At 33.9% G+C, this 23,074-nt stretch overlaps 3 protein-coding genes across 3 annotated transcripts; all 3 read right to left on the minus strand.

The window, feature by feature from the left end:
* Window positions 1–2,579: 2,579 nt before the first annotated feature.
* LOC102617841 (uncharacterized) lies at window positions 2,580–5,783 on the minus strand. Its single transcript, XM_006493900.4, has 4 exons — window positions 4,378–5,783; window positions 4,030–4,266; window positions 3,228–3,323; window positions 2,580–2,917 (listed from the first exon to the last, which is right to left on the minus strand). The coding sequence occupies exons 1-4, from the start codon at window positions 4,463–4,465 to the stop codon at window positions 2,724–2,726; spliced, it is 615 nt and encodes a 204-aa protein (XP_006493963.1). The 5' UTR covers window positions 4,466–5,783; the 3' UTR covers window positions 2,580–2,723.
* Window positions 5,784–16,157: 10,374 nt separating this feature from the next.
* LOC112496372 (uncharacterized) lies at window positions 16,158–19,196 on the minus strand. The gene is made up of 3 exons (XM_025093759.2): window positions 18,616–19,196; window positions 17,818–18,452; window positions 16,158–16,999 (listed from the first exon to the last, which is right to left on the minus strand). The coding sequence occupies exons 1-3, from the start codon at window positions 18,803–18,805 to the stop codon at window positions 16,367–16,369; spliced, it is 1,458 nt and encodes a 485-aa protein (XP_024949527.2). The 5' UTR covers window positions 18,806–19,196; the 3' UTR covers window positions 16,158–16,366.
* Window positions 19,197–20,677: 1,481 nt separating this feature from the next.
* LOC102621363 (uncharacterized) lies at window positions 20,678–22,852 on the minus strand. The gene is made up of 3 exons (XM_025093758.2): window positions 22,321–22,852; window positions 21,971–22,126; window positions 20,678–21,074 (listed from the first exon to the last, which is right to left on the minus strand). The coding sequence occupies exons 1-3, from the start codon at window positions 22,814–22,816 to the stop codon at window positions 20,929–20,931; spliced, it is 798 nt and encodes a 265-aa protein (XP_024949526.1). The 5' UTR covers window positions 22,817–22,852; the 3' UTR covers window positions 20,678–20,928.
* Between the last annotated feature and the right edge of the window lie 222 nt (window positions 22,853–23,074).

Here is a 23,074-nt window from a genome sequence, read left to right on the forward strand (position 1 = left end):
GGGTTTGTTGGGCTGTTACGCTGGCTTCTGGGGGTTGTTTCTAGAGCAATCTAGGCGTGTATATAAGGCTTCATGGTCTCGTATTTGGCTTGCTCAAGTGTGTAACAGTTTCTCAGATTACTTGTATCTTGTAAACACCAAATCAGTAAAAGCTCTTTCTCTTTTTCACAGTGGATGTAGGTCAATTGGTGGCTGAACCGCTTAACAATTTTATGTTCGTGTGTGATTGTTTCTGCTTTCTTTAAGCTTGTTATCTATTGATTCGAATTGATGATTTCACAAAGCTTTAGTAGGTCATAATTAGTTCTTGGATTAAAGCTAAGTCGAGTGAATCTTGGGGGATTAAGATCGGTTCTTGACCGGTTTTGGTCCAACAGAGAGTCGTATGTGTAAGTTGGTTATGACTTGTAACCGTAGCTAAAGTTGATTGTTCGGGTTTTGATTTTCGAATTTAGCGTTATAAAGAAGCCACTATTTCATGATTATGATGAACAAATTAAAGCTGCTCTTTCGCCATTACACTTCTCTGCCTGGCTGATGCGATTCTGCAATCCTACCTGTCTTCAAATCTCTTTTATAATTGTAGTCAACGATATCCTCATCCAGATACGTTTGGAAGACATGAGAGTAAAAATGCGATTGAATTTAGCTCTATATATTTTAAGTTCTAATGATGTAGACCCGCAAGTATTTTTTTTTTTTTTTGTAACTTCACTTCATCGTATATATGTATAAATGCAAATTAAATAATTATTTCTCCTAATTAATTTGCTTATTGTTTCCATTGCAAAGGCATGCACCTAGGTCAACTGGACCATATATCTCATAGGAGATGGAACTATAAGTACATAATTAATGTATAAAAAATGCGAAAGAAAATGAAGGTGAGTAGAGGTTTGACAGAAATAATAGTATAGTAAATTGGGGTTTATTATGTTAATTAATTGATTTTTTAATTAAGTCTAAGTCGATGTTTCTGTCAAAATTTTCAATCTTACTCATGATATATAAATATCATGCATATGTTTTTCATAAGAGAACTGATATTCAGTCAAAATACTAACAAAAATAAAGTAAATCCGGCCAGGTTTACATAGTTAAATGCCAACATAGTAACCCTGTCAGCGTTTAAGTCTATTTTATCATTTTTTTTTCCTCCATGAAAGGTAGTAATTAGTTTATATATCTACGTATTAAGAATGTATGGACAAGACTCGTCCATATCTTCATGCGCTTCGTAATCTTGAAGATAATAATAAATTTTTATACTCTTGATCTATAACGAAATAAATTCATTAATTTATGTATATAAATTCACCATTAATTACTCATGATCATCAGCTCGTTTCTAAAATGCAGATTGAACCAGAGATTTAATTATTATTACCGAAGTGCTTGGCAAGGACAGCAATATGAAGAATGGAGATATTATCCCAACAAATCTTCAGCTGTTAGTTGAGCAAAGTAATCCAAGAAGCCATCATCACATTCTCTCATTAAGGCCATTCCATAAGCATCTTCCTTCGTTATCCTCATCTCATCCATAAACATAAGCGCCATCTCGCTTCTCTCTCTCTCACTTGTATAATTGATACACTGAACAAGCTGTGTTCTTCGATTTCCTCAAGTTTAATTGTCTCAATATAAGTTGGCATAATCACTTTGCTTAATTTCTTAATGAAGCTCAAGCATTATAAGAATAAAATAAAGATAAAGTATTTAACCTATCGGGTTCAGAATAGGAATAGAACAAATTATTTCAACGACTTTTGTCTGCATTGCTTTTTCATCGAATATACATAATAACCACCAATTCACCATATTCTCATAACGTAAAGGCGCTTGTGCTTTGCCTAAGCCTTAAGGTTTTTGCTATTTTATAAAGAATTCATGACCATTATGGATTACATTGAAACCACCTGCCCCGATCATAGGGATGAGTCTATTTAGTCTCATCAAATTGAATAGATAATAATCTAATTAGCAGGGATTTTGCTGAAAATTTAATAAAGTTTTCTTTATAAATATAACACTTCGAACTTGTAAATATGTAATACAAGTACTCCCAAAATAAATCAATAGACAAGCAACTCCAAGGATCAACATTCTCAGTGAAATACTGAATTATTACCTAAGATATCTCTAGAGTATCGAAAGATTATATTAGAACTAATATTAATATACATTAGTTTATTCTTAATCCCAAAAGAATAATACAACAAAATTTATACAATCTAAAAGAAAAAGATGATTTGGATGTCCTAACAAAAAATCTTCTATATTTTCTAATACTATCACGTGACTAAAACTTAAAATATATCTACAGTCGTTGGGTCGATTTGGTGTACCTGCAACCTCTTATTGTGGGGGGGGGGGGGGGAAGGGGGAATATAATAAAACGAAATGAGTATAAAACTTATTGAGCTCAGTGAGTGGATATTAGTTTTTTTTTGGAAAATAAATTTACTAAAAAAAATAATTTAATGAACGATCCCATCAAAATATCATAAGAACTTAAATAAATTTATTTAATTTAAATCATGCATTGATATAACAATAATACATAATACTGCATAAAATCAAGGAAATCATAACACTTATAATAACAGAGAGTGAATGTCGAAATTATGACTAAACAATTACCCATGAGAAATAATCTTGTCATAGCCTAACCTCAACGGACGGGTAATGATGTACTATCTAGATACTATCATGCCCTCGGGCTACACGAATAGACAGGGAGGTGCCACATCATATCTCATCATATCTGTACATGCATAATCTAATCCCCAAAGGATATAATCTTGGGGATTAGAGGAAGGGTTCAACCTTTCTATTTCAACCAGCCTTTTGACAAGGGCAACCGCATCTTCATGCATTTTCTTTTCCTTCCAGATTTCCTCAATCCATGAACATCCTGGCGATGCATGCATCAACATCTTATTAATTTATGAACAAATTTATGCACGCAAACGGCAAAACAGTTCATCAAATGAATTGAAGTTATTAGACATTTCCCCTGTACTTCTAATGTGTCTCATTTCCCCTGTACAAATATAGCCCAATTACGATCCAGAGTCGTAAGCGTAGGGGGGTTATGACTTATAACCGTAGCTAAAGCCTAAAGCTGTTAGTTCGGGTTTTGATTTTTGAATTTATAGAGTTATAATGATTAATGAAACCGCTATACTATGATTAACAAATTAAGGCTGCTCTTTCACCATTACCTCGACTCTTCTTTGTGTGGCCGCTGCGATTGTCAATCTTATCAGTCTCTATATCTTCTTTATAATTGTAGTCGTCATCCAGACACCTTGGAAGACCTGCAATTAGAACTACAATTGAATTTAACAATATATATTCTAAGTTCTGATAATGCAACAAAACATTTTTTTTTAAATTTATGCTTAAATACAAATTAACTAAAATGTTTCTCCTAATCCATTTTTTTATGTTCCCATCGTAGCCGCATGCACCCATGACAACGGGACTATATAGATCCGTTTGGGGTAACTACGTTGCCATAGTGTAGCTCCTCCACCCCCTTGATTTTAAGAAGATTCTCGTAAAGTAAAGGGTAGAGCAGCTACCCAAACGGCCTCCATATCCCTTTAGAGATTAAATTATATTTGCATATAATTAATATATTAAAAACATTAAGAAAAAGTAAAGGCGGATAGAGTGTTGGGCAGAAATAACAGTATCTCAGTCGGGGCAGTTGTACCATTGTTTCCGTATATTTTCCATGAGAACGCTGATATTATGAAAATAAAATACTGAAAGAAACAAAATTAAATGCAATCAAATTTGCATGGTTAATTGCTAATACTGTAACCGGGACCGAATGTATGTATAATAGACAAAGTCAATATTGATGCTTATTCATTTTTATAACTTTTCTCTGCTGTAAATCTCTTTTATGTATATTTTAGTTACGATCGACGGTACAATCAGTCGAACAGATTGTTCTCTTGTATTATAAATATTGAGTGAACTCAATGAGAAATAGTGGAGTCATATTTTCCAAACCTGACATCAAACAATGTATCCACGTACGATAATGGAAAGGACTCTTCATTTCCTTCATGTCATCCGCACTCTTGAAAGCAGCTGGCATTAGAGCTAGTAGTTCAAGACATGTAAAGCTCTTAAGCTTGTCGGACGTGGACGAGAGCTCGTCGGACTTCAGCGTTGCACGTTTTTCTACAACTGTTGCACGTTTTTCTGCAAGGCTTGAGTCGTGGTTAAGTAACCAAATAGCCGTCTCTGTACGTAGTCGAGAAAATTAATTAATCAGTTAAGAAAATAATAATAAATTTTTTAACCCTTGATCTATAAACGCATGAATTAATTGGAGATTTAATTATTATATATTACCGAAGTGTTGGCCGAGGACAGCCATATGAAGAATTGTCATATCATCTTTTTCTCTATGGTTTTCAAAGACCATTGTTTCCAAACGCATCTGTTTGCTTCAAGGCTTCAAGTCTGGTATCTGGTGTTAACCTTTCGAGAAATTGCTGGATCAGCCGAGGGTCTTCCATGGCCTCTGCAATGTGAAATGCGGAGTCTCCATTGGCTGTCCTGTAATCCAACAACTCTTTAGCAGGCCTACCAGCAAAGTAATGCAAGAAGCCTCGGCAGTCTCCCTTCAAGGCCATTCCAACAGGATCTCCCATCGCCCTCTCTCTGTCTCTCACACACTTGTATAATTGATACATTGAACAAGCTATACGTGTTCTTCGATATCCATATAATTAATTACTTCCATCGCCGTCCCTTATATAGAAGTTCCAAACGAAGTTGGCATAACTTTGCCTGTTTTACTAATAAAGCTCAAGCATTATAAGAAAAAAATAAAGTTCTAAAGTAACAAAACGGAAAAGATGTAAAAGAACAAAGTTCTGAAAAGAGAAGTGATTTGTCACCGGACACAATAGATGAGAAAGCACAACGTCACACGCCCAAGAAATCACAAGCTCACCACCACAGCAAACAACAAAAAGATACAGAAAAATATTCACCACCTAAAGTTGTTAAGCTAAGGATACAGAACTTAAAACACTCACCACTCAATGGAATCCACCAAAGAGATACAGAGTTTGATAATAGCTCAAAGTTCATTCAATTTCCAAAATTAATCTCTATCCTTTGGTTACAACTACATAAGCTTAAATAACTTTCTTAGAACAATCCTCCAAGCATAGATATACTACAAAGAAACCCTTCAAATAACTTAACTTCAAAGACCAACATTAAAGCTAGACATTAATAAAACATTGGTATGCTTAAAACACAGCAAAGAGCATTAAAAACAATCCAAGTCCCGAAATATTCTTCTTGACTCAAAACTGAACAGTCTGCACTTAACTGATCATAACTTACTGTAGAAAACTCCAAATTTAGATTAGTAAAATTCATTGGAAAGCTAACAGAAATATCTTTCCAATGATGTATGGCTCGGAAATTAATTCGATCTCATGCAGTACAGTTTAATTCCCAAAGATGCCCATTCTGCACAGAAATTCTGCTCACTTGATTAATGTAAGAACTTGAGCTACACTTGGTATAATTTGATTACCAAATATTTCAAACACTCATGTGTAATGATTATTGATGAAAATTTGTTTACATTGTACGGTATTGTTCCCTTAAATTTATAGAATGTGAAGTTACCAAAAGAGCAAAGTTAAAAATAAAATAAAATAATTATGTTTGAGATAAAAGAGAAAAAGAATAAGAAAAAGAAAACGCATGCAATTAAAAATGATATTTTTTGTTGATTCAAGAGGTCAATCACCTCTGAAATGAAATTAACTTTTGTCTTTCTCTGTGTTTGGGAACGATATATTATATATGCAAAAACGAACAGTTGTATCTAAAATTACATTTGGGAAAGTATAAAGATCACGTTCCACGTCATAACGTTTGTTAACAAATGATGTCAATAAAAAGAATAGAATATATAAATTATTTCCAGGCTCAAGTTACAGCTCCGAGAAGGTGTAGGGTCCATGTTGTACATCATAAGGTTTGTTAATCAATGGTGTCAGAAAAATAGAGTAGAATATATATAATTTATTTCCACAACTTAATTTTGTCTCCATTGCTTTTTCCGCGAATATATATAAAAAGAGTGGGAGAGATCCTAACCCTTACTTTAATAACATGGTGATTATTGTAAACGCGATTGTGCTTTGACTAGACTAAAGCCTTTTGCTATTCTACATGTTATCATTATTTCTCGTCATGAAGTGGCAGCCAATCATTAAGAAATAAATAAAAATGTAAAAATATTTGGAAAGTTTAAAACTTATGATAGAATTTGGCCTTATTTTGTATAGATGTGTTGTGAAAATCAACTGTATACTATACTGTAAATATAGCTTTGGAAAAATATCTTTACAGACTTTTATCGTACAATTATAGAATAAAATCAACTTAACTTCAAAACCATAGCAGTAACTATTTATTAAATACTTTATTGATCTATTTTAAAAGCTTCCACTGCTCAATTACAATACCAAACAAGATGTTGATCTAAGTTGGTTCCAACCACAATACCAAATAGGGACTTACATTCTATCAGTTAAGTCATTAAGTTTATTTCTTTTTTTAACTTATTACAAATTTTCAATCATTAAGCTATTAAGCCAATTTTCTTAGCTTCTTATTTAATCTAAAAAGTCTGAATAATGTTATTAAAGATATTATTTAAAATATTCCTATCGAACTAATTTATTTTCATCTTTACCTAAATATATAAAACTTACTAATTAGCATACTATTCATCTTTATATCTTGTGAGAATATAGTATATTTTTTATTTTAATCTTTTTTATTTTCTTCAAATTAGCATTATCTATTTTCATAATTTTTTATGAGTATTTTTTATATGAAACACCATAAAGTGCAATAGAATTGATTCACACGTTCTAATTTAGAATATTAAAGGGTTGTATTCACTTGAACATGATTCATGTTATGATAGAATAATATCATATTTTTGTTCAATGAGATTTTATTATTTATTTGACATTTGAAATTTATGAGCGTACAAATGTAAAAGTATTGGTTTTTAGATTTTTAAGTTGAAAAAAATAATTATTGCTCAAAAATTCATATTAAAAAAATATGTTATTTGGATTTAAGTGTTCAGCTCCATTTAAAATTCAGACTAACTTGGGTCTACTCAAATTTTAGATGAAAAAACAAATGTTACCTAAGTAAATCTATGATGATACAAGCATATTAGTATTTTAAAAAAAAATCAGCATCTTCTTTTTTCAAATATTACACAATATAAATTAAGCTTCATAGAACGCGAGTGTGAATGGAATTTAAAGCATATGGTCATTCTTCCGTAGCTGTCCTTATCTCATTCATAAGTGCCATCTCTGTCTCTCACATAGTCACTGTGTAATTGAGACACAAAACAAGCCATACGTGTTCTTCGATATCCTTAATTTTACTTCTCTTAATATATATGAAGTAGGTTTGATGCATCCTTCCACAAATTCTCTAAACGAAGTTGGCATAATTATAAGAATAAAATAAAGTTAAAGTCTGTCGGGTCAGGGAAAAGAATAGAATAAATTATTTAATTTTCCAAATAACTTCAGTCTTTCCGCGAACATAATAATCACATTTAATCTACCGTGTTCTTCAATATCCTTAATTTTACTTGTCTTAATATACATGAGGTAGGTGTTTAACAAAAAAATATATATTTATGTATGAGGTAGGTTTGATGCATCCTTCTACAAATTCTCTAAACGAAGTTTGTTATAATTATAAGAAAAAAATAAAGTTAAGTCTTTTGGGTCAGGAAAAAGAACAGAATAAATTATTTAATTTCCAAACAACTTTTGTCTTTCCGCGAATATAATAATCAAATTTATTCTACCGCTTTTGTCTCCATTGCTTAATTTATCCGCGAATATAATAATCTCCACTTTATTTAAGTAAAGGCGATTGTATAGTAGGCGGACTAATCAGATTACAGTAAAGTATCAATTTCCCTTTCTAGCCTTTCAGGATTTATAAGATCAATTCGACTGTGTTCGGGTTTTCTCGAAGATAGACATGCAGAGTGGGTATTATCAGATCAAAATTCGGCCAGGTAATAAGTGAAATCAAAGTTTAAGACAAAGAAAGAGTTGTATGAATGGTTTATTATGCCATTCAGATTATCAAACACCCTAATACTTTTATGTGTTTGATAAATCAGGTTCTGAAACCATTTTCCTACAAATTTATTATGGTGTATTTTGATGATATTTTAGTTTATTCTATTAATGTGGTGACGCACCTACAACATTCAAGAATGGTTGTGGAGGTGTTGGGAAGAAATAAACGTTACATTAATCGGAAAAAAGTGTAGTTTTTTGTAGAGTAATATAAAGTTTTGGGTTTTATAGTTGGAGTAGATGGGATTCAAGTTGTTGAGTTGAAAATACAAGCCATTAGAGAATGACCTATGCCTAAGACTGTAGGTGAAGTTTGGAGTTTTCATGGACTGGCAACATTTTATAGGAGATCCATTCACGATTTTAGCATTGTAGCTGCATTTATTATCGAGTGCTTGAAGGAAATGAAGTTCAAGTGGGAAGAAGAGCAAGAAGCGAGTTTTGCTTTACTAAAGGAGAATTTATCCTTAGCCCCTGTGTTAACCTTGCCAAACACAGATAGATTGTTTGAGGTCGACTGTGATACTTATGGTAAGGGAATTGATGCTATTCTTTCTTAAGAAAGACGAGTAAGATGCATGTGAGATAAATGAGTTATATGTAGAAGTTTACTTTTGTCGTGAAGCATAAATCTAGGCAGCAAAACAAAGTGGCAGATGCATTTAGTATACGAGCAACTTTACTAGTGACTTTTATCAATGAAGCTACTGGTTTTGAGTGGTTGAAGGAGTTATATGTTGAAAATGACAACTTTGCAGACGATTTCTTTATTCAAAATGGGTATTTGTTCAAAGCTATTCAATTATGCATGCTCTAAAGTTCTTTAAGAGAGCAGATTATCCGTGAGTTGTAGGGAGAAGGACTGGGTAGACATCTTGGTCGAGATAAGACTTGGGCGCTTATGACAGAGCGATATTATTGGCCACAATTGAATAGAGATGTGCATAAGATTGTGCAGATGTGTCAGATTTGCCAAGAGGGCAAGGGACATCTGTAAAACACATGATTATACATGCCATTACTTATTCTAGAAAATATTTTATTGGATTTGTCCATGGATTTCATGTTAGGATTGTCGTGCACAATGATGGGTCAAGATTCTATATTGGTTGTAGTGGATAGGTTTTCAAAAACGGTGCATTTTATTGCTTGTAAAAAGACATAAGATTCTACTTCAATTGTGCATTTTTTCTTTCAAGAAATGGTACATGTGCGTGGTATTTCAAACACTATAACTACCAATAGGGATGTGAAGTTCATAGTAAGTTTTGGCATCATCTCTGAGATAAGTTTGGCACACAGTTGCTGTTTAGTAGTGCTTTTCATCTGCTTATATGCTGCAACTACCAGATAGCTAGAATATCTATCACACATTCAAAGTTGCTCATCTGTTCAAATATCATCTTGATGACAAAGTGTTGTACGAGCCAAATTTGAGGACAAGTTCTTTTCAAGTGAAAGGGATTGATGTAGAATGGTTGCGTGTCGTGAACAAGTTACCTTTTGGAGGGCATAACTTGGGCTAAAAATGTTCGTTTGGGGTTTATAATATACATTTTGAAACTTGCAGCAAGATAAATCAAACCTAAAACTGTTGCACCATTCTAGGCTATGCTCAAGCCCAAAATTTTGTTTCTTTCTTGGTCATTTTTAAGTTTTAAGATTTTTTTATTTTTCCTGTTTCTTCTAGGATTTTTATCTTTTTTTTTATAGGTTAGATTTGGACACCCATTTGTTTAGATTTCTTATTTCGATTAGGAGAATTTTATTATAAAATAATATTTTGGATTTGTCTATTTTACTAAATTCGCAATATTTAGGCTTATTATAAAAGGAGCTCAAAATCCTAATTTTATTAATTTAGACTTTTCAATAAAAATTATCATTATTCGGGAACCTAGTTTCTTCTAACAACAAACCTTTTAACGTTTCCGTTTGTCAAAAAGAATGCAAACGAATAGCAATACATGCGTACGTCCACCCGCTTGTTGTGAGCTAAATACTCTATTGTTGCTACGATATTGTTCGTCATTGGCCTTGTTCCAACTTCTTCTTGCAAACACATATCGTTGTTGCAGCTCGCAACAAGTTCTTTGTTCAACCTTTTATAGGGTAGTTTCGTTCTATAGCTTGCAATGGTAATATGGGAACTATAGCTAGCAATGGTAATATGGGAACTGGCTTAGAATACAAATGGCCAACAACTTAAATGACGATTGATTTCATACTTTTATGTTATTGAATCTTTTGTATAATAAAATTAGGCCTTGGAGCCAATTGAAATAAAAAGAGAGTGAATTATTATTCTTCTTTCATTTGTTTTTTTAAATTCGTCAGATCAAGCTGAAATTTCTACTTTCTTGATCACTAATACTTTAGACAATGGCTTTTGATCTGAACATGTTGGTTTTAGTGTTAGGAAATTGATGGGTGAAGCAGACACGCAGCTAAAGTGAAATTGGAAGAAAATAAAGAACAAGCACAATAGAGGACACCGGAAATTATGTGGTTCGGCTTTTAGGCTACGTCCACGGGCGAAAACGGAAGGAAAATATTATATTAGTGAAAAGGAGTTACAAGGATTGTAGTATTTTAGTTCACCACCCAAAACTCCAATACATCCAAACTCTCAAATCACTAAACACTTACGAGTTTATTAAACTCTTAATACTCTCAACTCTAAAGGAAGGCAATGTTTCTCTCTCGATGGAATTGGATACAAGCTCTAGATTGAGAGCTTGTATTTATAGGCAAAACTTTGTCTCAAAAGTCAAACAAGTGGCCATAAACTTCAAGCCATACAGCTCAAAAATTTCAAACTTTGAATTTTTAGCTTTGAATTTTTCTTTTATTTTCTTTAAACCTTCTAGATGCTGCAGCCAATTTTGACATTCTCCCACTTAGAGATTAGATTAAAAATCAATCAATCTCCACACCATCCTTTCTGCTTCGCCAAAATCATGTTGCCTATGTTTCTGGTAGGCCACGAGAGGATCTACTCCAAATAAACTTGTCAGCATTTATCGGTTTGGTCAAAACATCTACTAGGTTCTCTTTGGTATGGAATTTCTGCAAATCCACACTTCCGTCTTCCACTAAAGTTTCATAGAAAGTTGATAGCTCTTCATCCTCTATTAGAAGATAGTACGCAACATTGATCTCTGTGACATATTCCGAGTGCCATGCCGGCGGTCGTCTCTCACGAGTTGACCGACGAACTTCTGGAGCCTCATACTCGACTAGTTCTTGTTCTTCGTACTCTGGTGCTGCTTCCGAAGAATTTGAATCTTCTAGATTATTTTTCACATATACTGGCACAGTCTCTGACTTTTCTTTTACAGTGCCATAATTCTCATCTCTCCTTTGCAGTTGATCTTCTACAAAGATAACATTTCTGCTGATGATGATCTTGTGGACAGTGGGGTCCCACAGACGATACCCCTTTACTCTATCAGCATACCCCAAAAAGATACATTTTCTAGATTTTGGATTCACCTTTGTTCTTTCTTGGGCATTGTACATCACGTACACAAGACATCCAAATACATGTAGGTAAGAATAATCAGCTGGCTTTCCAGTCTACATCTCCATCGCTGTCTTCAGGCCAATAGCTGTAGATGGCGACTGATTTACTATATAACAAGCAGTTTTGGCTGTTTCAACCTAGAATGAATTGGGTAGACCAACAGTCCTCAACATAGCTTTTATTCTTTCTGTAAGAGTTCTGTTCATCCGCTCCGCCACTCCGTTTTGTTGAGGAGTGTATGCTACCATGAACTGCCTCTGAATACCTTTTTGTTTACAGAAAGTAAGAAACTCGCCGTCTGTATACTTTCCACCATTATCCGTCCTCAAGCACTTGATCTTTTTACCAGATTCAAGTTCCACCCGCGCTTTGTATTATTTAAACACTGGAAATACATCTGATTTTTTCTTAATTGGATACACCCAACATCTTCTGGAATAATTATCAATGAAAGTCACTATGTACTTTGCACCTCCTATGGATATATTTGGTGATTTCCAAACATCAGAATGAATCAAGTTTAGAATGCATTTACTTTTAGCAATAGATTTACTGAATTTTAATCTATGCTGCTTACTTATAACATAATACTCGCAAAATGGTAAACTTACAGATTTGAGCCCTGGAAGCAATTTTCGCTCAAAGAGAATTTTCAAACCGTGTTCTAACAGGTGGCCAAGTTTGAAATGCCACATCTGTTAGCCTATATGGCTATAAATATTGATTTTGATGATAACAAACCACATGCATTTATTAAGCAAAGATTTATGAATTGTGCTTTTATAATAAGAAAATGATGTTATGGAATTAAATTATTTTGGACTAAAATGAAAGTATTTTTAAAATCTTTGATAGTGTTCTTAAATTTCGGATTTGAACCTATTTGAAACTATTTAAATATTTTTGGGTCATTCTATAATTTCACAAAGTTTGGGCAAAGTCATAATTTCAAAAAGTTGTGGGATTGACAAAGCATTATTCTAAAATTCTGAAATTGGACCTTTTTGCAAACTTTTATAACGTTTTGGGCCATACTACAGTTTTATAAAGTTTTAGGGTCAAACTGAAAATCTGGGAAAATTTTCACTATAGCAATTACTGTAGCAAGCGGCAATCCGGATTCTGACAAACGGAAGTCCGGATATTGGGCAGAATGTATCCAAATTGAAAGCGGAAATCCGGATCCTGACAAACGGAAATCCGATTGTTGGGCAGTAAGCTGCTGAGCATAAGCGGAAATCCGGATGTAATAAAGCGGCAATTCGAATGTTCAGAAATTCAAAATTGTGGCTATAACGGTAACATTAAGCGAATTTTCGGATGTCCATAACCGGTAATCTGGTTACGACCAAAATGTGCATAACGGCTAGTTTTTGAGCTCAAACTATAAGAACTCAAATTCAACTCATTTTCAATCTCTCCAACAAGCAAAAACAAAAAGCACACATGATATTTTGAGCCATCAAACTTGCGAAATACAAACATTGAATCTTTTCTTGTTCTTCATTTTTGAATATCTACTCATTGAGTGAGTTTCATTGTAACCTTCATTTATTCATCTCAATTGTAAGAGTTTGAGTGTGTGAGACACTTGAGTGAAGAGATTGGGAGATAATCTCTTTGTTGTAAAGGTTTATTGACACCTCGAAGTCAATTGTAATCGTTGAAGCCTTGGAAAGGCTTGGATAGTGAAATCCTCAAGCTTGAATCGCTTGGAGGCGTGGACGTAGGCGGGGATTGCCGAACCACGTAAAAATTCGTGTATTTGTTTCTCTTCTCCCTTACTATTTAATTATTGTGCTTTTCTTGAACTTATTGCTTTTAATTTTTATTAAGAAATTAGATTGCTTGTTGTGTGGATTTGCTAGGATAATTTTTAAATTTCCAATTCACCCCCCCTCTTGGGTTGCACACTTATATTTCAACATCATCGTTCACTCTTCTCTATTTGATGCGACACACGCATCAGCCTCCTGCAGTGTTTCTCCTTTAAGCATGAATAGATTAGGACCGATCTTTTCTGCCTTCATCAATATAAGCGCTCCTTTAATGATCTTAATAATTCCATTATCCACATGAGTTTTGTACCCATGACTATCCATTTGTCCCAAAGACAATAGATTTTTCTTCAGGCCATTGACATGTCGTACCTCCCCAATTGTGCGAATTGTACCATCAAAAATTTTTATTTTGATAGTACCAATACCAGCGATCTCCAAGGTATGATCATCTCCCATATATACAGATCCTCCTGAGATAGGTTCATATGTGTGGAATCATTCTCTCCGAGAGGTCATGTGCCAGGTAGCTCCTTAGTCTATAAGCTAGACATCAAATAGTCGTTTTCTGCCTTCTGAAACAATTGTTGCCTCGCTTTAGAGAATTTCGCCATCATCCGAGATACTTGCTACACAATCCTGAGCATTTGATGACTCAGGTTCTTTGCCCTTTTTTCTCTTCTGGTTACTCCAACACTCTTTCTTGACGTGCCCTTTCTTGTCACAGTTGTAGCATTTAACATTCTTTTTACTTCTGAATTTTGATATACCATGATTTTGACTCCCACTAGGGCCACGTTTCGTTGATCTCCCTCTCGTCACCGATAGCGCCTCCGCTTGCTGCGAACTTGCTTGTCTGTTTTTCTTATTTTTTTGCCTACTCTCCTCATTTAATATGGAGGCTGCAACATCGTCGAAAACTAGACTCTCCACTGGATTGTTGTTCGTCAGGTTGATGATGAGTTGATTATACAAATCTGGTAGACTTTGAAGTAGAAGCTCTGCACGTTCATTTTCCTCTATATTATGACCCAACGTTGTGAGTTGTGAAAATAGAGTTTTCAAGGTGCTGATGTGGTCGGTCACCATTGTAGATTCCGCCATTCGAAGAGTATAAAGTTTCTTCTTCAAGAAGATTTTGTTGTGTAGTGACTTGGCCTCGTACAATTTTGTGAGAGTATCCCATATTTCCTTTGCTGTATTTTTCTCTGCCACATTGGACAATACTCCATCTGCAAGTGCCAAGTGTAGATCAGAAATGGCGTTGCCATCTATCTCGTTCCACCTGTCATCAGTTATCTCCATGGGCCTTTCTCTAATTGCTGCCAAGCAATTATTTTTCCTCAATACAACTTTCATCTTCATTTTCCACAACAAAAAATTATTTCCGTTAAACTTCTCAATTCCATACTTTGCCGCCATTTTGTTGATAAATACTGCACACAAGCTAGTGTACCACCCTGAATAGTTGTGAGTATGTGTAAGAATGCACACCGGGAAAGTTCCCAGGAAAGACTGGAGGGGTCACAATGGTCCCACTTAAAACTCAGACTCCTTAAGCTCTTATCGCCTTTGTGACATAACTTTCCTAGACATGTACAAAACCACACAGTTGTTTTACTCACACCACTATTCCTTACTTTGCACCGCAAAATTCTTGGATCACTCCCACCGTTTCACGTCAATAGTACCGTATACGTGAATATTACTGTCTACATGAACAGTGCCGTATATGTGAATTGTACCCCTGATGTGAACAGTACCCAACTCCAAAAAATACAATCAATAGCTCTGATACCACTGTTAGGAAATTGATAGGTGAAGCAGATACGCAGCTAAAGTGAAATTGGAAGAAAATAAAGAACAAGCACAATAGAGGACACCAGAAATTACGTGGTTCGGCTTTTAACCTATGTCCACGGGCGAAAACAGAAGGAAAATATTATACTAGTGAAAAGGAGTTACAAGTATTGTAGTATTTTAGCTCACTACCCAAAACCCCAATACACCCAAACTCTCAAATCACTAAACACTCAAGAGTTTATTAAACTCTTAATACTCTCAACTCTAAAGGAAGGCAATGCTTCTCTCTCGATGGAATTGGATACAAGCTCTAGATTGAGAGCTTGGATTTATAGGCAAAACTTTGCCTCAAAAGTCAAACAAGTGGCCATAAACTTCAAGCCATACAGCTCAAAAATTTCAAACTTTGAATTTTTCTTTTCTTTTACCAAACATTACAGCATCTAGAATTTCAAAGCAAAGTGCCAACCATTTTGCTTCTTCAAACCTTCTAGATGTAGCTTCTAGATGCTGCAACCAATTTTGACATTTAGTTGTCAATATAATGCAATGAACTTCATTGTCGATAATGAATAAATAAATTATTTAGTATTGAGATATAGCATCTATAGCTTAAAAGCTATAATAATAAAGTGTTTGGTGAATATTAGTAGTTGTGTCTTGAAAGTTAAGATGATTTAACCCCAAAATTGTATGATGAAAAATTTATTATATGTTTATTATTTTATCAAAGTTATTATTTAATAGTCATATTTATTATATATTATCGACTTTTATTTCATAATTATATTTTTTTTCAATGGTTGCGGCTTTAAAGTTATAATATTTCAACATCAAAGGAGGCCTAAATTTATTATACATATTCATTATTTAATTTGAAATACACAATTGTACATTTTTATTATTTTGTCACACCAAACCTATCTAAACGACCAAAGCAATACAAATTGAACAGCCGAGGAATGTATTGCATTAACATTTGATCTTCTTGCCAAACATTATGTTTTACATTACATGATACGAAACACCTAAAGGAACTATAAAAATTGTCTTCATATCATGCATATTAATTAATCCCAATGTGTCTTTCTCTTCTTCTTTCGAGGAAAAATGCCGATAAATTCCAAATAATAGACCTTCAAATTAGCCACAAATGCAGCATAGAAAGGAAACTGCATGAGTGCTAAAACAATAACTGGAAAGAACGCCGCAGCGTAGAGAGTGGCAGTCCATTTCTTCTCCAAACGAATGATGAGCAGAATTGAAGCCGAGAAAGTAATCATGCTTGTTAGTACAGAGAAGAAGAGCAAAGTGAAGCCAATCGTCAGCTTGCTTGGAAGTACGCTTAGGAAATCAGATGAATCAAATGACGACGTGAGGATAGAGAGAAACATCACAACGGATGACAAAGATAAGGCTAAGGAGACAACGTCCATTACAGTAAAAACGTAGAAGAGTGGTGACTCAAGGAAATGGGGAAACCCCTTATCGTTGGTCCCTCCAGGCACCGTGAAGGCAGCTGTGAAGACGACGGTCGCGATGAGGATTGCCAGTGTGGAGCATGACTGAGAGGTTTCTTTGATCCAATCTTGTGCTTTCCTAAGTTGATCTTCATGTGTTAGATCGAAGAGGTCATTTGCAGTCATTCTCTTGTTTTTATCACGGTGCATGGCATAATGGGGAGGCGCTATGTCTTTTACACGCTGCATATAATGCATGCACAGATACAATAAAAAAGATATAGTATTAGAGGATACTTTTATTTGTAAAACCATTTGACAATGTCATGACATCATTATAAAATTTCATCCCGACTTAAATACAACGGGGATTTGTTATATATGTATAGGGTGGGTTTTCAATAAAGGAACCCTGATCGTATTAAAATTAGAGATAAGAATTAAAAATTAAAGAACACCGATTTTAATTTATTATAGGATAGAAAACATTATACTGTAGTATTTTTTAAAAATCTTTTAACTTATCACTAATTTTAATGTAGTTAAGGATCCTTGATTATAATATACATACATACATGTGTGTGAAGTAGTTTTCTAGTTTGGGATTCTGAAGTGCAGGAAAAATTCAGGAAAGCTTTAAAACCATGGGATTTAAGAGACTTAAAATTTAAAGCGCTTAAACCGCACGGTTTATGCTGTTTCATAGATTTTTTTCACTTTAAAATTTCAAATTGGAACATGTTTACATACATACATACATGTGTGTGTGTGTGTATCAAATTGGAACATGTTTACATACATACATACATGTGTGTGTGTGTGTATAGAGAGAGAGAGAGAGAGAGAGAGAGAGAGAGAGAGAGAAATGTTCCAATCTAGAATTTTAAAGTGCGAGATCGTCTGGAAAAACACATAAACCGTGCGGTTTAAGTATTTTTAGTTTTAAACCTTTAAAACCCTGCGGTTTTAAAACTTTCCCGAATTTTTCCTGCACTTTAAGATCCCATACCTATATATATATATATATATATATATATATATATTATTATCGAAGGGCTTACCTCGAACCATTCAAGCTCGTCCTGAAATTGGAGAACCGGACCAGCTTGGGTTCCTTGTTTATAATACTTCATGTCAGCAACCTGGTGCAATATTGTGTAGCCTTCATTATCAATTTTTAAAGCCCATTCGGCCAGCGACAGTTGCATTTTCTCCTTAATGATTTCAAAGATCTCAAGTTGACGATACATTATGGCCACATGCAATATATTCTGCCCTTTCTCATTCACGTTATCTAATGTTTGAGGATATTTATGGCGTATCTCCTCCAAAATCTCTATTATTCCATTGCTCACTGCAAAGAGTAATATCCTCATCGTCCTCATCGACGAGGTCATATCCTTCGTTGTATCATTTTCCTGATCGACTGCTTGAGGATATTGATCAACGTGTGCTTTGTTAGTGCAACCTTTCTTCACCTGAATCATTAATTCGACCCATTCTCCAGCCGAAACATCAACAACCTTTTTTTCAATATTTCCTTTACCTAATCCTAAGGAAATTTCTGTAACACCTGGGGTCGGCTTTTCATGCGTTGCGCAATCATCAATTCTTTTTTCAACCAGCATTTTGACCAGTGCAACCGCTTTTTTATGAATTTGCTTTTTCTCCCAGATTTTCTTAATCGCCGGACATCCTGGCCATGCATGCATGCAAGAACTACATATTACTAATTTATAAGCGGCAAATCCATTCATCAACTGAATGAATTGAAGTTGTGATAAATTTCCCCCGTTCTGCTGTGTAATTCATATTATCATGTATGTAGAATTAATTAATGAAATAATTATTGGTCTTACCTTGAATTACTTGCCTCCAAATTGCAATGTACATCTTTGAACTTAAAATTGAAATTGCTGCAGTTTGATTAACCTGGTCAGCCACAATTTTACAAATACACATATATATATATATATGAAATAGTAAAAAATTAATTTGTAGATAGGGTATGTACGAGCCCGTAGAAACTAAAGAAAAAGGGAACTTCATGATCCCCCCCACTATTTGAGGTAACACAGTTTACACCTAATATTTTCAAAATGGCCGTATATTGCACCATTGAAAGGAAAGACATTAAAACAAGCATTTTATGGTTGTTTACTTGTGGGATTGGGGACTCGAAATTCAGAATTGGAATGATTGTTGCTGTTTATTTGTAAAAATTGAAGGAGGGGATGAGAATGAAATGGTAGAGCCACATAAAATTAGGAACAAGGAATGGCCCAAGAGGGTTAAGAATCAAGTTTCTATTTCTTGAACTCACAATTTTACCCTACCTAAATTTCATAATTCTACTTTTGTCCTTGATTAAAATATTATTATTATTATCACTATTGTTGTAATTATTGTTATTAAGAACAACAATAACAACAACGACAACAACAATAATAATTGTTGTATTATTATTGTTATTACTCTTATTATTATTGTCATTGTCTTTATTATTATTATTATTGTCGTTGTTATTGTTATTACTATTATTGTTGTTAAAATAATTTCAAATAAATAAACACAACTATTATTACAAATAATAATAATAATAATAACAACAACAATAATTAACTAAAGACATTTTAGTAACTTGAAGCAATTCATTGCGATTTCAAAACAAGGTAAACACATCAATGGCAATGCAATTCATTCGAATATCGATTTCTATAACGCAAGTAAACAATTTATTTTAATTCACATTTCTCATTCTCATTCCAGCACTTTCCGATTTCTAATTGGTAAACACCATTACTATTTTCCTTAGTCAATATAATTTCTCCCAGAAATTAACGAATATATAAAGGATAGCTAATCAAGTAGAGTAACAGCCCATGTGGCCTGATCTCAATAGGAGAGCTTTGGTTAACCTATATAAATACTGAGCTTTCGATCATAGCTCAAATATTTAAGGGGAAAAATAACTAGGTTTCTAAAGAAAAAATTAGAAAACAATGAATATACAATATAAAGTTTGCATACTGTTATTTTCGTCTAAAAAGAAACTAGCTTTTATATTATTTTTCATTATTTATTTTGGTCTTCAAATTAAGGCTTCGTTTGGCTTCTAAGCCACAGTTGCTCTAGACTGTAAGTTTTATTTATTTTGTAAATAATAACTAACACATTCATTTAAGCTCGAACCGAAGACCTATTGAACATATGTATGCATGTGGCAAACAATTGTATGTGGCTAGCATGTAACTTTATAACTCTTGGCATAAAGTTCTTGAGTAACTGGGAAGAGTGGGAGGAATCAACTTTTGACTTTGACACTAATTGGAAAAGTTGAGTGGAAATTTATATTATTTTAATGTTCTGATTTTTGGGCATGGCTTGGCCTATAAATAGAGGCCTCATTTGCCCTCTTCAATCATCCCATTTTTCTCTAATTCAAGAGAGAGAGCCAAGAGGCGTAAGTTGAGAGTGTTGAGAGTTTTGAGCTCTAGTTCTAGTGTTTTGAAAGTTTGGGTGTACTGGGGTTTTGAGTTATGAGATAAAATACTACAATACTTGTAACTCCTTTTCACTAGTAAAATATTTCATTCTGTCTTCGCCCTTGAATGTAAATTAAAAGCCGAACCACGTAAATTCTGGTGTCCCTGTGTGATCATTATTTCTCAATTTCACTTTAGTTGTGTGTCTGCTGCACCGCCGAATTTCCAACAAGACCTATGCTCCTTACCAACTGTAGTTAGACCTTGTCTTCATCAAATGAAAGTTTTAGTTATTAGTGAAAAATTTATGGGTGTTTGATAAAATTAAACACCACCAGATTGGAGAAATTTAATGGTACATGAGAGGTGCTGCACTCAATTAATGTAGGTATGCCATCTATGCATTTGTTTTCTAGAATCTCTCACTAGATTGATGTCATAAAAATTTTTATTCTCATTATTAGAGTATATTTATCAATAAATAACTGTGAAAAATAAACCATCTTCTAAGCAAAATTGACAAAGTGTTTACAGCTGAGTTGTCAAATGCTAGCATAAATAAATACAGCCCAGGTGCGATCGAGAGTATTGTGTCGGTGGGTTATGACTTGTAACCGCAACTAAAGCCTAAGCCGTTTGTTCTGGTTTTGATTTTTGAATTTATAGAGTTATAATGAAGCAACCATATTATGATTTTGGAAAAATTAAAGCTGCTATGTCACCATTACCTCTCCTCTTCTTTGTGTGGCCAATGTGATTGTCAATCTTACCAGTCTCAAAATCTTCTTTATAATCAGGGTCAACGTTGTCGTCATCCAGATACGTCGGAAGACCTGCAATTAAAAATTAGATGATGTAGCAAATCATTTTTTTTTTCACTTCACCCTATATACGTATAAATACAAATTAAATAATTATTTCTCCTAATTAATTTGCTTATTGTGCCCATTGTAACGGCATGCATCCAAGTCAACTGGACTATATATTCATTTAGATATGGAACTATATGCGGCTCTATGCATATAATTAATATGTAAAAATTGCTAAAGAAATTTGAGGCTGATAAAGCGATGACAGAAACAACTATATATCAAGCCGGGGTTATTGTGTTCATTGATTTGGTAATCTCGGCCAACTATCACTGTCTCTAGCCAAATTTTTTGGTCTAAAGTATCATTGCATATATATATATGTGTGTGTGCGTGTGTGCGTGTGTGTGTACACATACCTGACTATATAAAAATTATTGATAAACTAAAAAATAAAAACACATATTTTAATACACTTTAAAAAAATACATGGTATTAAAGTCTATATTTCTTTATCTTGTAATTTATCCCAGACTTTAATATGCTCAAGATCCTTAAATAGAAAATTATTATATAAAAAGTGCGGATATCTATAATTTTTTAAAATGCAGATTCAAAATTTTACAACATTCTAAAAGGTTGCTGCGATATTGTAAAATGATTTTTTCAATGGTCGACAACGTTGTAAAATCCTAAACTCAGCAATTTATATAATGAGGACATCCACCCCTAAGAATGACTAGAAGAACAGTGATATCAAATAAAATCCTGACAAAGACAACGTTAGACCCGGCCGAATTCACGTTTTTAATTGCCAATAAAATAACCCGATCGGTTCTACTGCACTGTATTTGTCAGCGTTTAGTCTCTTTCATCATTTTTGTTTCCAAGAAAGTAATATGGTTTATATATTCACTTACAGGAATAGACAAGACTCGTCCAAATCGTCGTGCGCTCCGTACTGAAAACAGATGGCATTAAAGCTAGTAGTTCAAGACAAGTAAAACCATCAATCCCCTTGGACGTTGATTCGTTTGCAAGGCTTGAGTCGTGATTAAGTATCCAAATAGCAGTGTCTGTACGTAATCAAGCAGGACGGAAATGTAATTAATTAATTGATTAATTAAGAAGATAGCAAATAATTTTCAATAACTTTTAACTCTTGATCTATAAATAAATAAATTCATTCACCCGTACTCGATCATCAGTGAGTCTTTAAAATACAGAATGAATGAACGAGTGAATGAATGAGAGATTTGATTATTATTACCGACGTGATGGCTAAGGACAGCAATATGAAGTATAGGAATATTATCATGTCTACGGAAATGATGCCTTAAGTTAGAGTCACCAACTTGCTCAGCGAAGTATCGCAACGCTTCAATTTTCCCAACAGAAGCAGCCCTATAAAGTGGGGTTTCCCCCAATTTGTTTTCAACCACAAGTGGATTTTTGTCTGCATCATTAGATTGCTTGGAAAATTCAACCAAAGTTTTGGCTACGTCAACATTGTTGATGGTGGCCAGTGCGTGAACAGCAGTGTTTCCATTGTCATCTGTTTGCATCAAGGCCTCAAGTCTTTTTTCTACTGGTAGCCTTCCGAGAAATTTTTTAATCAGCTCGGGGTCTTCCATGGCCGCTGCAACGTGAATTGCGCATTCTCCATTGAATGTCCTGTATCCCAACAACTCTTCATCAGTTTGTTGAGCAAAGTAACGCAAGAAGCCTTGACGGTCTCCCTTTAAGGCCATTCCGTACGGATCCATCTTTTTCTCAATTGTATAATAGATGCACAGAAGAAGCTGTCGTTTCTTCGTTATCCTTAATTTTAATTGTCCTAATATATATAAGGTTTTATGCATCTTTCTACAAGTTCTAAACGAATTTGGCATAATCACTTTGCATATTTTAATAATTAAGCTCAAACATTATAAGCATAAAATAAAGTAAAGTTAATCTATCGGGTCAGGAAATAGAATAGAATAAATTATCTAAACAACTTTTGCCTCTAGTGCTTTTTCCGC

The sequence above is a fragment of the Citrus sinensis genome, chromosome 9 (assembly GCF_022201045.2).
Source record: "Citrus sinensis cultivar Valencia sweet orange chromosome 9, DVS_A1.0, whole genome shotgun sequence".
Classification (NCBI taxonomy): Eukaryota; Viridiplantae; Streptophyta; class Magnoliopsida; order Sapindales; family Rutaceae; genus Citrus; species Citrus sinensis.